This window comes from Ceratotherium simum, chromosome 4 (genome assembly GCF_057802395.1).
Source record: "Ceratotherium simum simum isolate JZ-2026a chromosome 4, ASM5780239v1, whole genome shotgun sequence".
Lineage (NCBI taxonomy): Eukaryota > Metazoa > Chordata > Mammalia > Perissodactyla > Rhinocerotidae > Ceratotherium > Ceratotherium simum.
This window is the reverse complement of record NC_141903.1, coordinates 85,791,288-85,808,027: the sequence shown is the minus strand read 5'-3', so window position 1 is coordinate 85,808,027 and position 16,740 is coordinate 85,791,288. Positions and strand designations below refer to the sequence as shown.

Genomic DNA, 16,740 nt, shown 5'->3' with positions numbered 1-16,740 from the left:
TGCTAAGAGTCAGTAATAGAAACCCATTAATCTTTTAATAAGATAGTCTTAGCCCTGTTAGCAGTCCCAACAAACTTGGATTATATCACGCTAGTATTTAACTAAAACTGTCAGATTTTTTTCCACATAAATTATTGATCATTCTAATCTCATGCAATTGATTTTCAAAACTGAAATATAGGCTACTTGTGATCATTAAGCCTCAGGGTATTGGTTTTGATCCAATATTCCAACCAATTCATATTCTTTTAAATTGTTTTTGTTGTTGTTTGTTGTGTTAGCTATTCTTCCCAGTTTTTCCTTTCCTGGCCTTCTCTTTAAGAACTGTAGACATTCAAAGAAGGTGCACAAAGAGACAGGATGTCACCTTGGAAAGGCCAGTGGACAGCTCCAGTAACCTCGTGAATTTACCATAGTCCATGATCTGGCCCTCTTCTTGTGGAGACATGGAGATGGGATCTAAGGAATACTGGCATTAAACAAGGCTCCATAAACTCAACTATTGATTTATTAAGAATTATGACTTCCGGGCCAGCCCCGTGGCTTAGTGGTTAAGTGTGTGTGCTCTGCTGCTGGCGGCCTGCGTTCGGATCCCGGGCGCGCACTGACGCACGGCTTCTCCGGCCATGCTGAGGCCGCGTCCCACATACAGCAACTAGAAGGATGTGCAACTATGACATACAACTATCTACTGGGGCTTTGGGGGGAAAAAAATTAAAAAAAAAAAAAGAATTATGACTTCCAATGGACTGTGCCTTCTTGTTTTAAAATGTAGACTTTATTATTACTCAGGTGTGGTTAGGCCAACAGATCAGGAGACAACTGCTGCTGAGAATACAGTGTGTTACTCAACAGTTCCTAAGAGGAGGAGGGCCCGTCACACCATGCAGGGCCACGCGGGAAAGCACCAGTGTTGGTCCGGAGGCAGAGGGTGTGAGGGGAAAACAGGGGCCTACGTTATAGTTTCTGTGGGAAGGAACAAGCAAGACAGGGTAAGCAGGCTTAGGACTGGCTAGTTTGAATAATTTCAGCGGGCTCTGAGTGTAGTGGCTGTCTCTACTTGTCTGGTACCTGGCCCTGGGGTGATTAGAGCAGGGGGGTGTTGGCCCTGAGTGTGAGAGCCTGATAAAGGGGGTGGTTGGAGTGTGGGCTCTGGGTTGGTGGGTTTGCATATGAGAGTGGTACTCCTGTGGCAAGTTGTTTTCTATCTCCAGGAATTAGCTAAACCTCGGAGGGGCAGTCCCTCTGGTGTCAGCAAGACCCCAATATATCAAAGCATCAGAAAATACAAAAAATAAAAAACAGGGTTAATACAATTCCCCTCACCGTGACGTTTGTTCTTTCCTTTAAATAAGCTATATGGGAATCAAATTATTAGAAGGCTACGCAGTGAGTATCTAATCAGAATAAGGATAGTTAGTTTTATAATTTGAGATTTTCAAAAGGTTCAGGTACTGGATGCCTGATGGGTGTGCCTCCACAAAGAATATGCCAGGCAGGTGTTCACCACCTTCCCTGGGCACTGCTTGGATGGGCATTGTCGACACTTGTCTCGGTAACTGGGGTTGCCGCGTCCTCCACAAATTTACCCTTGCCATCAACGGTATTGGCTGTACTCTGGAAATCCTAGCCACGAGTAACCAAAAATGGCACCTGTCAAACTAATGAATGAAGGGTCATCGTACCTTTAAGTTCAAGTTAAACCATACTTTTACGTTGTTAAAATATAACTTTAAATATATATATATTCACACAGACAAGCACACGGCCGATTCCTGTTGCAACACCTATGACTTGCCATCGAGATCCCAGTGACATATTCCACTTGAGGGAGTGAGAAGTCCCATTGGATGGTTTTACAGTCAGGCTCAGTCTCAGCTCCTAAAATGTTCTTAGGATTGCTAGAAGGCTAAAAATTTTCCAAATATGGCCAACAAAGCTTTAATCCTAGTAAATATTTTTTTTATGTTGGGATGAGAATAGCAACAAAAGTGATTCTTTCTTTTTTTTCTATTTACTCAAAGTAAACAAATGGGGCACAATTTCTCTTGAAATTATGCTGAAATATTTACCATCAGTATTTGAGATACATAAAAATGAGTGATAATCAAAATGACATTTTAAAATCTTTATTGATACCATTTTATGAACTAATCCAGTTACATATTCTTCCAAATTGTATCCTCACAGCTTAAAGCAAAGTACTTTTCTCAGTACTAAAACTTGCAAAAAAGGGTTTAGCTACCTATAAACATCAGGCACAATTCTAAATTCTGAATCAAAAAATATTTCTAATGTAATTAATATTAATGTTCTTCAAATGGAAAACCTCCAATTATTTTTTTTCAAACAAAAGCCACAAAAAATTAAATAATTACTATGTACATCACAACGTGCTTATATCAAATTACCCAGAACAGCATCATGCCAATTGTTAGGATCTCCTCCACTGATGGAAGGCGAAGAAATAAAGTTTTATATGACAATCATCAAATTAACACACTCAGGTTTTGTATAGTTTGATCTATTCTTTGTTGTAAAACAGCTAGATTGAAATAAGAACTCTTTATATAAACACCACATTTTGAAATCGTATAGATAATTTAGTCATTTTATAATACTGTATGATGGTAGCATGGTATTCATTTATTTTGTTAGAAATTATTCACAGGTCCTAAAATACTAGATGATTGGAATGTAACACTAGGGAATTTATCCTTACATATCCTTATTATTTAAATGTCTAATAATTATATATCAGAAATAAAAAGATATTGTTTAATATTGAGTGAATATTTAGTATATTTTGTAATTAAGTTTCTACTGGCTTTCTTAATTTTAGCTAACCTAAGATAATCTAAGAATCAGTTTTTCTTTTTTAAAACAAAGCAAGCATTTAGTTTGTATTTGTGATAAATCCCAAACTTTTTTCTTTCTCAGAAAGACAAGAATAATTTGATATAAGTAAAGAGCATCGTTTTTAACTTTTATATTATCTTGTTATTGGGAACCTATGGATATGCTTCAAAAAATAATAACAGGAATGAAAAGATATGGAGAAAGAATAATTCCGTAAGATAATGTTATAGGAACGTTTGTTTAAAAAACAAAATAAAGCAAAAGACAGCACACAGACACTTGGCCTCGGTTGTCACTAGCTTGTAAAACTCGGAGCTGCCGTTTTGACACTGACGAAGCTGACAACATGAGTATTAGCTGCCCAGTCTACTATAATGGTTGACCTTTTAAAATTTTAATTAGATTTTCACCCACCTGCAGTCAACATTTTTTAAGAATTAGTTCATTCTTTCTTTGTGGCTTAGGCTTATTGATCATAGAAAATTTTATAACTGTCAATGTTTTCCTTTATGCTTTTGACCTCATGGAAAATTACAATCTTTCTTATTTATTGATTTGAAATGTTCAAAGAAACTTATTGACTTGAACACAATGTTTCCTAATAAAATATTTGGCAAATCTGAAATTTTTTAAGTTATCTCCAACATAGGTGACCTTTGTTCTTTGCTGATTTTTGTTTAAATTAAAAACTGGGACGACATGAAGGTTGTTAAAATATTGGAAGTTTTGAGAAAAATAGCTTTAATTTTGTTTGAGAGAATTTCCTCAGCAGAAACTATATATTATTTGTGTGTTCACAGTACTTAGTATGATACACAGTACGTTTTGATCTCCCTAACCATTATGGATTAACTGATTACAAGATTTAAAAGGATGAACATTTGAGATTTCTTCTCTAGTTCTATATTTCTGATATAGACATTTGATCAAAATGTGTCTTCTAGCCATCTCCTAAAAATTTACTAATTGCTTAATTTGTTCTGTTTGCAATGATTGTCTCCTTAACAACATTTTCTTACTTTTGACTTCTTTAGGGAAGATAGGAACTGTTGGCATAAGCACTTTTTGACCACAAGAAAGAAGGCTGGAAATCTTATTGCTGACATTGATATCTGAGATGGGAGGGTGCGGACTCACATTTAAGGGTGGTAGAAATCCTGGTCTGGTCTGGGTAATACCATGATCTAAAGGGAAAGCTCCTGAACCACGCCTTTCTAAAACTGCATGATTTCTCCTGCTCAGGGGCCCTGGGGGGATATTCTCCAACAATTCTTTGGACCCTGACAACAAGGAAGAAGAGGGTGAGAGGATCTTTTTCTTTCCTATAAATGCTTTGCCATCTTCCAAGGTTGCAGGGGTTAGACCAGCTGAGAGCTGGGAATCAGAGCTGTAGTGATTAGCCCCTGAGTTTCTTTTCTGAACTATATTTCTTAAGGTGGAAGCAAATATTGTCTGGTTAGAGTCTGGGTCCTGGTCAACAGGGATTTCAATGCATTGTTGATTTCCTTCTGAAAAAAATGATTGATAATTTATTTCATCATATGACATCTTTCTTGAGCTCGCCTGATCAAAGGCTCTTAGCAAATGTGCAGTGTCTTTTATATCAATGCTTTGGTGCCTGGTGATGAATCGCTTGGAAAGTGCCAGCCCATTGGTTTTGTAGGATAATTCTTCCTCTGGAGTAATATCCTGGAGCTCCTCTTGCAAAGAGGCCACTCTGTGCTGGTGCATTAATGAGGGGGGACTCTTGATCCAGGGTGGGGCCTGGGGTAGCTTGGGCCCATTAGGAGCCACAGCAGGCTTCCTCACAGGGGAGCCTGGGTCCAGTGTATCATCACTGCTTCCTGAGGGCTCCAGATCTTTAAAGCCAAAAAGTGTCATTTCGGTTTCAGGAGAATGTGGAAGTGGCGACGAGGCTGTTTTTATGTCTATTTCTGAAGGAGTGGCACAGGTGGCTGGCGCAGGACTCCCGTCTGTATCCCCAGGAGGCATGTTTAAGTACTGTCTGGTTGTGTGCCTGCCAGAGGGTGATTTCGCTGTCGTTATGATAATGACCTCTTTCCCTTTTGCCTTGCAGGCACTAAGCAGAACTTTCAGGGTCTCTCTATCTTCTGAATTTATAGCATAAACGAGGGCTGAGTAACTAGAATGGTCTTGCAAGCTGAGATCAGCCCCACTCTTGAGAAGCAGAGACACGACTTCTGGACCGGCTTTTTCTAAGCAAGCATGCATCAGAGCAGTTTTCCCAGACTTGTCCTGTATGTTGGGATCAGCATTGTTTTCTAGCAGGTATTTAACCATTTTGGCTTTACTGACACTCTGGTGATCAACGTGTTTGCTCTTACAAGCAATCATTAAAGGCGTCTCCCCGCGGTCATTGCTCTCGTTAATGTAGGCACCGCCCTCCAGCAAGAGTCTTGTGAGGCGAAGCCGGCTCCGATGGACGGCTTTGATCAGGGAATTTCCATCACGTGAAACTTCTACCCCTTCATCCATCTTCAAAAGTCAGAAATCAATACCTGGGTATAAAAGAAGAAGACCAATAGATTAGCCAGAATCAATGTCCCAATTTATATTCATGTTGTTTTCCACAATTTCTCAAATATGTATAGAGAAAGAAGACATAAACGAGATTATGTTACTAATAAATACCGAGCAAAATAGTGAATTGCAAAATAAAAGAAAGTTTAGAATAGTAACAATGTTTAGGGAATTAGAAAGGAAAATTTACTTTCAAAATCTTCATTGAATATTCATAACACCAACTTAGTACTTCCCTAAATCTGACATTAATTAAACAATAATCCACTTATTTTCTACTTGTGAAAAATATTTTTAAAATAAGACTAAAATGTAAATTTAAGCAAAAAAGGCAAAATTCTGTGTAACTGCAACAGAATCAATTAAAATATAGCATGTTTATGGTAGCTTAATGTAAAAATGTCATAGTATTATATTACTTAAACAAGCTCTTCAGTTAAATAACACAACTAATATCCAGATTTTCAATTTGAGGGGCTATGTTTCTTTTAAAGGATGAAAAGTTATTCGGGCTACCAGACGTTAAAATAACGTCAGGAATTCACACTGAGATAGGAATGGTGAGCATGTGACTATGCATTTTTCTTGATTCCATTATTCAAATCATACACAGATTATGTTATGGGGTCAGCGACATACTGATGGGTTAAATTTTGACAGCAGTACATTTGCTCTGAAAAAGGAGTTTTCTAGGCTAGAAACATGAATGAAGACAAGCAGACTTTATAAAAATTTTATTTTTATCACTAAAACTGAAAATTTGTTTAATTTATCTAAATAATTCAGATTCAATCTCTTTCAATTGATAATTCCATTAGTTGAAAAGCATTATGTCTTTATCTAGAGCTGAGGAAATGTCTGTCTTTTAACAGTCCTTAGAGCTGGGGAGAAAAATCAAATGGAGTTTATATAATATTTAAATCTATTTCATTCAATTAGCTAGTTTTTAGAAATTGGAAGTATTATTTATTCTACTCATTTACTTTTAAAATTAAGAATATGGTACATAAATTTCTACCGGATAATAGATTAGATAATAAATATAATGACCTCTTAACAGACAGAAGAAGAGATGAAGAGAGCAGAAAGAAAGTGAAGAAAAAGGGGAAAGATAGACATGCACGCAGAAATTAATTCAACTGTAAGCTCCTAACGTGTGCCGGGCACGGAGTCAGAAAGGTAGGGGCGCTGGCCCTGGGGAGCGGCCACGGCTGTCTGGAAGAGACGCTGGAGAAGCAGCTGCTTACGAGTTCAAGTCAGGAGAACACACAGGCTTTAATGACTTGGGGACTGAAGGGGGCTTCACAGAGGCCAGCCACTGGAGCTGGGTCTTGAATATCGTGTGAGTTTGGCAGGCAGACAAAGGAGGAAGAGAGAAGTAAAGAACATTCCTTGTTGAATAACCTAGAGGCTTAAAACAGCACAGACATTTATCATAAATCAGGCTCTATTTACGTTGATATAACCAAACTTTAGGAAAATATTTTAGCAGATGGTTATAGTTAGAGTGAATATGGCAGAATACACACATCTAATTTTGCCCCTTCTTGAAATCCCCTAAAACTAAAGAATTTTTAGAAAGACATAAACTCACAAAGATAGCAGGAAAAGGAGAGAAGATGACAGCAACATTTTGGAAGCCAGAATGCAGATGGGCCAGTGGTAACTGACTCAGGCAGCCTGAAAAGGCTGTGCCTCCAGTCATTGGTGGTAAAGCTGAGAACTAAGTCCATGGACACCACAGAATCCTCGAAAGAGGCAGCAGCAGGAAGCTCTAGAACTGGCGGGTGGAGAGGACAGCTAAAACGAGGACTAGGTGAGAAGCTGTGAGAGAAGCGGTTGGATCCCTAGGTCCTTGCTACTGGAAGTGTGATCCCACCTTGTACCAGCAGCAGCAACAGCATTACCTGAAGCTTGTTAGATCTGCAGAATCTCAGGCTCCACCCCAGACCTACTGAACCAGAGACTACAGTTTAACTAGATCCCCAGGTGATGTGTATGCACATCAAAGTTGAGAAGCACTGTCTCAGGTCTTTCTTCCACTCTACGCTACCAGGAGATGGGAGACTGCCCCTCCCAGCTGAGGAGATGTCCGGAGCTTTATTCTCCAGAAATGGTGACACAGAGAGTCTCCGGGCTGGGAGACACCGAGGATGTTTGAGGACAAGAAAATGGGGGAAAAGTGATTGTATGCCTACTGACCACTGAATGAAGGGACTCACAGCCCTCTGCCTCAACTCGACTTCAAGAAGGCTGGCAGCCACGCCCTTATCCCTCAGGAGAAAACTGCTCTACTCTTCTCTCAAGAATGTGACCTGCCTAAGAGAAAAGGCAAGGCCTGACCACAGGGATTCCCCAACATGCCACCCAGATCATCCTATAGTGAGGCGTAAAGGTGACCATGTGCTCCAGGCTTCACATTAGCTTTTTAACCCAAGCCCTTTAAACATGAGCAGACAGTCAAAACAAAAAACAAACCCAAAAGCCTCTTATGTTAAAGATAGAGACCAGAACAAATAGAAAAAAAAAAAACAAGTTGGAGAAAACAGATATTAGGAAAATGAAAACTTCAAAAACTTATTATCCTCAAAGGGATAAGATGTTTTAACCATGAAACAAGAATAAGATTCTATGAAAAAAGAATATTCAGAGACCACGAAAAGCTCTCAAAAGATACAAACTTGATACAAACCACAAAACTCAATAGAAAGGGATAACATTGACAAAATCTCTAACACAGTCAAGCAAAAAAGAATAGAAGAGAAAAAAGTAAGAAAATTAGAAAGCTAGACCAGGAAATCCAATATCCAACTAACAAAAGTTCCTGCAAGAGAAGGGGTGGGGGGAGAGGTGAGCAGGAGAGGAAATGATCAATGAGATCAAGAGAATTTTCTAGACCTGAGGGACATTCGTTTCCAAATTGAAAGGGCCCAATTAGATCATAGCACAATGGATGAAGACACCCTGACCATGGTGCACGGCTGTAAATTTCCAGAACACTGAGAACAGAGAAGATTCCACAAGCCTGGAGGCAAGAGGTGGGGAGTGGGAGGGATAAGTCAGATACTAAAGGATCAAGAATTAGAATGGATTCAGATACATCAACAGCAACAGTGAAAGACAATGGAGGAATGTTTTTAGAAATCTGAAGGAAAAATGATTCCCAACTTAAAATTCTGTATCTAGCCAAAGTATCAGTCAGAAGTTGGGCTACACACTCAAGAATCTACTGGCAGATGTAATCTACTAAGATGAAATGGTAGAACAAGAAAGAAGAAATGAGATACCAGAGGCTGGAGATCTTTATAAAGGAGAGGCATCGAAAATCCCCAGGAGGATGGCGAGAAGAGATGCCAGGATAATGGAGGTACACAGACATCATCTCTGAGATCACTCTGCCATTTTACCACCCTGTTAACTGAGGACCAAACGCTCAGGTGAGCTTGCCCTCGGTTCTTTGATCTCCTTGTTTTGTCCTGACCACATCTCTGCTCTCTTCTTCATGCCCTGCTTTCTGGGGCAGCCAGTGGAACTCATTTCAACCCTGCTCAATTGTTCTGCTTTGACCTGCTCTGAGATCTGGGGATAAGCTGTGGGGAGAGTAGGAAGAGAAAGACTGAACGCCCATTCCCTTTGGATACACAGTCCCTGGTCTACACGACAGCCCTCCCAGAAGTCCTGTAATGGTGAGCCCCGTGTTTCCCAGGACTCACTCATGACTTTGCCCAGAAGGGGCTCTTGTAAACGTTCAGGGATGCTGAGCCAAACTAAGATCCAGAAATGGTTCAACTGATCTTCTCCTGAGAGCATTCATTGTGTATTGGCAATACTGACTTTTATTCATCTAATTTTGTGCTTGCTACCCAGTTTTCCAAAAATAAACACTTAATTTACTTAAGGAATATACACTAGTGGGAAACTGGGGGGAAAAACAAAGCAAAGGAAGTGATTAACACAAAAGTCAAGAGAAAGTTTCTTCTTTGTGGGGGTAGGGAGAACAATGCAATTTGGGAGGGACACACAGAGGCTTTTCAGGTTCAAGTAATGCTCCGTTTCTCAACCCGGATGGTAGGTACATGGATGTTCACTTTACTCTTCTTTAAATGGTACATATTTCACATACGCTTCTTATGATACTGCTATTATCTGTTGTCAAATAGAACATGTATATAGAAAAGAGCACAGTGTTTATGTAAAATATGCTTCACAATAAAAAAAAGTTTATAAAGAGTCTACTAGGTCTTACTTTTTGCAGCATAATTCAGTTTTTGTGGTATTATCAATAGTATTTCTGCCTAGACTTTCAAGGAGTTTCAACTAGTAAGCTCCTGAAAGGCAGTATTCAAAAGAATATACTTTTTGTTTCCACTTTAGTATCATTCATGATGTTAAGCAAAGGACAACTACTCAATATATACAGACATAAATACAATGAAAGCGAATGACATGATTTTTGTCTCCCTGTGCAACGTTCCATAAAAGCTATTCCAGAGCCACACGTACCTGCAACTCAGGAACTTGGGAATTTAGGATTGTCGACAGCTTGGGTCCCAACTCAGAGGTCCATTCTGGATGCAAAGCATCTGAAAAGAGCTCACATAAGATGCTGGTCACAAAAGAAACCTTTTGTTAGCATTTTCATATACAAATGGATTTAATAAAGCAAAGAGACTCCGAGAAATGAGCTGGAACATAACATCACCTAGTTATGTTACTTAGAAACCACTTAGTCACTGTAATTCAAGAAGAGAGACAGTATCAATCATGTAAAAACACCTTTGACCAAAAGTAGCATTTGAGAAACAGATGACTTGAAAACAAGTTGCCAGACAGCAGATTTCAATACTATACTCTCATATAGTCTAGTATTTGGGCCAATCTTGCTTAAAAAAAAGAAGTTTTATAAGAATCTTTTGGAAAGATTTTCAAACCTTTTCACCTATCCTCACATAAAGGTCTTTCTCCACAACATGAAGTCTCACCACTTTCTGTCACAACTTTATCTCATCGAGGTTGGCATCAGGACGTTCTGGGAGAAGAAGGGGAGCTGACAATGCCAGCTGGGATGCCTGAGGGGGGCAGTGGCCCCACTGCAGTCCTGTGGAAAGGGAGGGTGCTGTGGGCTCCAGGGCCTCAGAGATGCTGGGCAGTGGACCACTAGCTAGTGGCCCCTAGCGAATCTATCTGCCAGGTGGGCAAGGCAGACCCCTCCCAAGTACTGGAAGACCGTCTAGCAAAAAACAACTGTCTAGCAAAAACAACAAAGGTTTCCTCTTTGTTATAAACTTTTAAATTGTTCACATTTAGTAGAGCAATTTTGAAATTGTTTAAACATTACATTTTTCAGAGAAAAAAGTGGTCAGACACTTTATTCTCCACATGTACACGTTTGGTTCCCGAGTGTCTCGTTTTGTAATCAATGTTTTATTGGAATAATCCCCTCGTCTTTATGCCTTCACTCTCTTTCAGCTGGTTCTTTTTTCTTGCCTCATCCATTTGCACATCAAAAATGCTCAATATTGAAGTTTGACTAATTTACTCTTCACAGAGGCAAGCCCTACCTGTGGTAAAGACCACTTCTCTAGCCTCCAATTATCCCAGTTCAGAAGTGTTCTTGGCTCCTGTCTCCTCCTGTGAAACATCCTCACTGAGCACCCAGGGCTGATACTGTATTAACATTCAGGCGGACCCTTTGTTAAAATCTAGCTTAGACATGATTCCCAAGTTCAGTTACACCTTCCAAGAGGATCACAGTTCAACTGGAGAAAGTTCGGGGGTCAGACAGACCCAGATTTCCATCCTAACTCTCCTACTTACTAGCTGTGTGCCCTGGTCAAATCTGTCAGCCTCTCAGAGTCGGGGTCCTCATCTGTGGAACGACAATCATATCACATTCATCCTGAGGGGGCATGATGAAATCAGACGACGTCTAGAAAGATTGCCCTGTTGTGCTTCCTACTCACTGCATTCTTCTTTTTAAAAATTTTATCTCAGAATTTAGCCTTCTTTTATTTTTATCATGTCTCTAATCCATAGGCTATTTAAATAACAGATAGAATATTTAAAGTGTTGTTTTCTTAGGATCTGTAAATAATGTTTGTAAACATAAATGGAATCTAATAAGTGAAAAATGGATAAAAGGTATCCTTTAAGTGCATTTTCCTTATAATTTCCAAATACAATAATTTCAGTATTATTATAAGACATTAATTATTAAATAGCTGGATAAATTGCTTTTTATTTTTTTATTTTATTTTATTTTTTAAAGATTTTATTTATTTATTTTCCCCCCAAAGCCCCAGTAGATAGTTGTATGTCACAGCTGCACATCCTTCTAGTTGCTGTATGTGGGACGCGGCCTCAGCATGGCCAGAGAAGCAGTGCGTTGGTGCGCGCCCGGATCTGAACCCGGGCCACCAGCAGCGGAGCACGTGCACTTAACCGCTAAGCCATGGGGCCGGCCCAATTGCTTTTTATTTTAAAATTAGAATGTCTTTAACATCATTTGCAACTCATCATGGCATATTTTCTATACTCTCTTAGTGCCTCTATTCCCAAGACCCCACTAAAATTACAGTTTAGTTATTAAAAAATAATAATAAAGATATACATTCTGAAGAACAAAGAAAACTAGAGCAGAGATATCATCAGACAAGCAATTTCAAACAAGCTTTGGAAAGAGAGGGGGATGGTGGTATGGGAAACTGCATTAGCATAGCAGAGGGTGCAACACAAAGCATTTGGGGAGGAGGCCCCGATGCCAAGGGAGCCAGCTTACCCACAGGACCCACGAAGTTTAGGACCTGGAGGCCCCAAGTGACACAGAAGGTGGCGATGAGGCACAGGGCTGAAATGAGAGGATGATTCAAAGTCTGTGGACAGAACAACCGGACCCCCAGATCCTTTACCCACTCCGCCCACAAGTAGACAGCCACTCTCCTAGGCAAGAAAATAAAGTTTTCTTCTCTGAACAGATTGATCAGAAACGTTCCAAACTTGGAGGCAGCAAGCTGAAAGCAGAGGATAGAGTAAGAGTCTACAGGCTGGATGGTGGAATTCCCAGTTCTCTGCCCTGCTACCAGAAGACTGAAGCCAGGAGAGGGAGGAAAAAGCCTTGGATCTTAGATGAGCCCTATTAAAAATATCTGTCGATAAATGAAGCAATTCAAATCATAGCTACATTTGCCCCTTCAGACACCCACTCTAAATGGAAATAGAAAGCTACCTGAAAATGTTATTAAAAATTTCATACTTCACTTGTGTCTTTTCTCTCCCTGGATGAGTTTTCTGTCAGCCAGCTGTCAGTTCCTACTGAAAGAAATCAAAGCTATTCAGAGTTACATAAACACCAATAATTTGTTCCACACATCTCTCCCATTTGGAGTCTGGTTTTTCAATTCCTTGTGAAGACATTTCTACAGTGTTTGTTCAGTTACTCATATTTCACTGATTATGAGTCTGCAGAAGTATGTGGAGTGGATCCTATGCACGGCCATCCGTGTGTGTGTGTGTGCATGCGTTCGTGTGCGTGTGTCTGCAGGACTCAGCCTGCTCTTCGAGGACTGCTGGGATTGGATCCCCAGGTCCAGCCCGCATTCTGTGCAGATGGGGAGGTGGGGGCAGGTACAGGCGGGAACTCTCCCAAAGTCCTCTTACTGCCTGCTCCCCAGGACTTAATCAGATATTCCCGTGCCCTTTCTCTTATGTCTCCTTGCTTCTTGGATGGCCAGCTTCCCACAGAGTAGGGTTCTGTTTTGAGCATCTGATTTGAGTGGTATGTTACATGGCAGTGCCACACGGCTGTGCTTTAAAAGCCGTCCTGGAGATGATAGGTTTGGCAGTTCCTGTGGCTTTTTGTCCCCAAGCCACCCTCAGTTTTCCTCTCATTCAGAGAGAAATATTATTTTCCTCTGAGCCTCTTACTTCACCTCCAAACAGGATTCGTGTTCCCTCCCATAAAGTTAGTTGTCTGGCCATGGTGGGGGAGGGCGGCAAGGGGGTGGAAATCAACAAATGGGTTTCAAGCTTGAAATGCAGCCCCTCACCCTGGCTCCAGGTTGCCCCCTCTTTGTGCTGCCCACAGGGGGACCAGAGCGAGCTCAGAGGAGGCAGCAGGCTGTGCATCAGAGAAAGGGCTCTGCCTCTTCCTCGACCAACCCTCAGGAAGCTGTTCCTCTGAGCCTCATTTTAGGGATAATATCTACTTTACAGAAGATGATTGTGAGGATTTAAAAAGATCCTAATACACTTGCCACTTAGGAATTCAACAAATGTCGGTTGCTAAACACGCATCACTAACTGGGAATCCTCTGGGCTGGTGGGGTCTGACAGTCGGAGGCCAAGGTGCCTGACAGGTTCTCCACCTTCTGTGTTCACACAGGAATCACGCAGGGAGCTTGCTCAAAATAAGAGTGCAGGCTCCACTCCCAGATAGGCAAGACGGCGTGCTTCCTCTGTGCACCTGGAGAAGATCTGCCACAAACTCTCCCCTCAGTCCACTCTCACTTCCCATCTGCTATCAACCCCGCCTCAGGCTGCCACCAGGCTGTCTCCTCATCACCTCCAGGGGTCTGATGCTGAACTCGCCTGTAGGAGCAAGGGCACAGATGACTCCTGCAGCCCAGAGAGGAGTAAAGGGAGACCACAGCTCCAGAGAAGAGTGCAGCCTCCGGTGAGAATGGGCCAGAGGCTGGAGGTTGCTGTCCTGCCCTTCCTAGCCAGGTCTGAAGAAATCCAGGGCTGCAGTGGGCAGCCCAAGGCCAGGATGCCGCGGCCAGCCGCACTTGGAATGAGGTGGCCTGCCTGCCACAAGCAAAATGTGTCTCCTCCCCATGCAAGGCAAGGGGCAGAGCCAGAACAAAACTGTGTTTCCTACACATACCCCAAAACCGCTGGTGTCTTCTAGTTACTTCGGCTGTCCCCCAGGCCTCTGGGGCTGGGCCCTGGGGCAGCTACACCCCCATCTCTCTCAGCAGACTCCCTCCTAGCACACACACATACACACACGCAAACCTATACCTTCAAGTCTCAGGGAACCAAGGTGATGGATTTCCAAGCTGTTGAGGATTCTGGCCGCCTCTTCACAGTCCCAGCTGGCTCCGGGAACCGAGTTCGTTTCCTCGGCTTTTGCCCAGAGCGGGAGGGAGTGAGCCCGAGGTGCTGTCGGAGAAGGGCAAAGGAAGGTGACTGGGGCGACAGCGCCGGGGCACCGGTGGGGGCGGGGTGCGCGTTTCGTCGCCTGGTCTCGGAGCCAAGGCAGGCAGCTGGCGGGCTGAGGCGATCGCCATCCAAGAGCAGGGGTTCTGCCCAGAGCCGTTGGGGAGCGGTCCCCGCACCGCCGGCCCGGAGGACGCGGCCCTCCCCTGGGAAATGGCGCGCCCGAGGGGAGCAGCCATTGCCCCCATCCTGGGGCAAGCGCACCTCTGGACCCCGGCTCTCCGGTAAAGGGGGTCCGGGGTCCTGGTGCCAAGGCTGTGCGCCCCCGAGAGGCGCCGGGACCGGACTGCCCGCCCCTATGTGGCTCCCATTTGTCGAGCCAGTGGCTGCAAACGGCTCCGCAGCCCCCAGCCCGCACCTCCCGCTGCCCGGCGGCGGGAGGCACCTGCGGAGACGCGCCCAAATCGGACCCTCCGACCCGCGCGCTCCTGCGGCCGAGCGCGCGCCGCTCCCGCTGAGGCGCCGACCCGCGCCCGCGAGGCCGCTGCCCGGATCCTCCCCGACATCCCGGGGCCGCGGGCTGCCCCCACTAATTCCCCGGCGCGGCCAGGCCGAGAAAGAAGCGAAACCCGCCTCCCGGCGGGAGCCAAGCCTGAGCCGCCGCAAAGCCCGAGCCGAGAGCGGGCGGGGACTGCGGGAGGCGCGCGAGTGGGCTCCGGCGGAGCGCGCCCCGGGATGGCGGGGCAGTGCCTCCCGCCAGGCCCCTGCACCCGGCGGCCCTTGGTCGGCGCCGGGTCCCTCCGCGCTCGGGGCACTGCAGTGTCAGGGTGCGCGGGAGGGGCGGGCTCCCGGGGCCTGAGCGCACCCGGCGGGGCACACGGAGGCCGGGGCGCCCTGGGCTGCACCCTCGGTGCCCTCCGCCCGGCAGCCAACACTGCAAACAAAAGTTTCTGTAAGTGCCGCCTGCAGAGACGGCGCCGCACACTAACCGGGACGCGCTGTCGGGGCGGCGGCGGCGACTCCCACCTCCCGGTCGGCTCGGACCCGCCGCGTCGGCGGCGCCAGGGCGCTGTCCGCTCTGGGCTGTGGTCTTCCGCGGCTCCTCGGCGGCTCCAGGCGCGGATCCCGCGAGGTGCAGCCCTGTCCCCGCGCCTGCTCAGCGGAGAGGCGGGCGGCGGGCTCCGAGCGGGGGCCGCGAGGCGCGCACCTCGCCAGACGCCCGGGTGGCACGGCGCTTTCGCGGCGAGTGACGCGCGGCTCGGGCTGCGCTGCAGGTGGGGGCGGCGGGGCCAAAGTCTGTTCGGACTCCGGGGGCCAAAGTCTGGCCTCGGATGCCCTGCCTTCTGTCCCTACAAGTACACACACTCCAACCCGGCCACCGCGCTTTGGCCGGGGCGACTTGACCCAGAGCAGGGCAGCAGGGTCTTCCCCACCGCGGGGAGACGGCCACCCCTACATCAGGGCTCCTGGTTCCTCCTGTCCTTATCTGCATCCCTCCCAGTTCATATCCACCTGGCCGGTCCACGTGTCTGGTCCCCACGGGTCCCTCTTCCCCCTTCCGGTCCCTCTACGCCCTTTAGGTAAAGCCGGAGTCTCACTTCAGGTTGGGGCATTGGTGGGAGCACACGCTCTTGTTTTTGTTTTTATGAGTTTATAACTTTATTACACTATTATTAAAACATTAATATAACACTTTAACAAAATTTCAGCAAATATATTTTATGAGTTAAACTCCACTGCGGGATAAAGAGAGATGAAATTAAGAAGCAGCAATGGTTTTAACTGTTCCTTTATCAGGAATCGTCAAGTGGAGAAAAGACCATGACCGTTTTTTGTTGTTGTTCGGTTTCTAGTTTTGGGTCCTCAAAGGGAGAAAGTAGACTCATCTCTGGGCAGGCTTCTTTTATTTAGGAAAATAATCCGTTGAAAAGGGCCCGATAGTAAATATATGAAAAGCAAGTTCACAGGACATTTTAACCCAGAGTTGGGCTCTGGTCACCTGGAATCCTGGATCTGGGTTGCCCTCTGCCCACACCATTGTTTGAGGAGATTGGAGGTTCCCAGGGAGGGTCGGGGCAAATTTGCATGAAAGCACAGGTCTACTTGCCCCCACTTAAAAAAAATTTTTTTTTTATTAATGTATATTACATATTAAAAGGTGCACATTTCACGAGTTCAATGAGT

The 16,740-nt window shown here is 44.4% G+C and overlaps 1 protein-coding gene across 11 annotated transcripts; it reads right to left on the bottom strand.

The window, feature by feature from the left end:
- Positions 1-2,113: 2,113 nt before the first annotated feature.
- On the bottom strand, positions 2,114-15,602 carry ANKRD34B (ankyrin repeat domain 34B). Of its 11 annotated transcripts, none has more exons than XM_087430103.1 (5): positions 15,546-15,602; positions 14,419-14,559; positions 12,626-12,711; positions 9,904-10,006; positions 2,114-5,378 (listed from the first exon to the last, which is right to left on the bottom strand). In XM_087430103.1, the coding sequence occupies exon 5, from the start codon at positions 5,353-5,355 to the stop codon at positions 3,811-3,813; it is 1,545 nt and encodes a 514-aa protein (XP_087286229.1). In that variant the 5' UTR covers positions 5,356-5,378; positions 9,904-10,006; positions 12,626-12,711; positions 14,419-14,559; positions 15,546-15,602; the 3' UTR covers positions 2,114-3,810. The 11 variants fall into 11 exon arrangements, with proteins under 11 accessions (XP_087286229.1, XP_087286234.1, XP_087286233.1 ...); XM_087430108.1 differs by lacking the exon at positions 15,546-15,602 and adding an exon at positions 12,179-12,247 and having other exon boundaries at positions 9,904-9,983; positions 14,419-15,000; XM_087430107.1 differs by lacking the exon at positions 15,546-15,602 and adding an exon at positions 12,179-12,247 and having other exon boundaries at positions 9,904-9,983; positions 12,653-12,711; positions 14,419-15,000.
- Between the last annotated feature and the right edge of the window lie 1,138 nt (positions 15,603-16,740).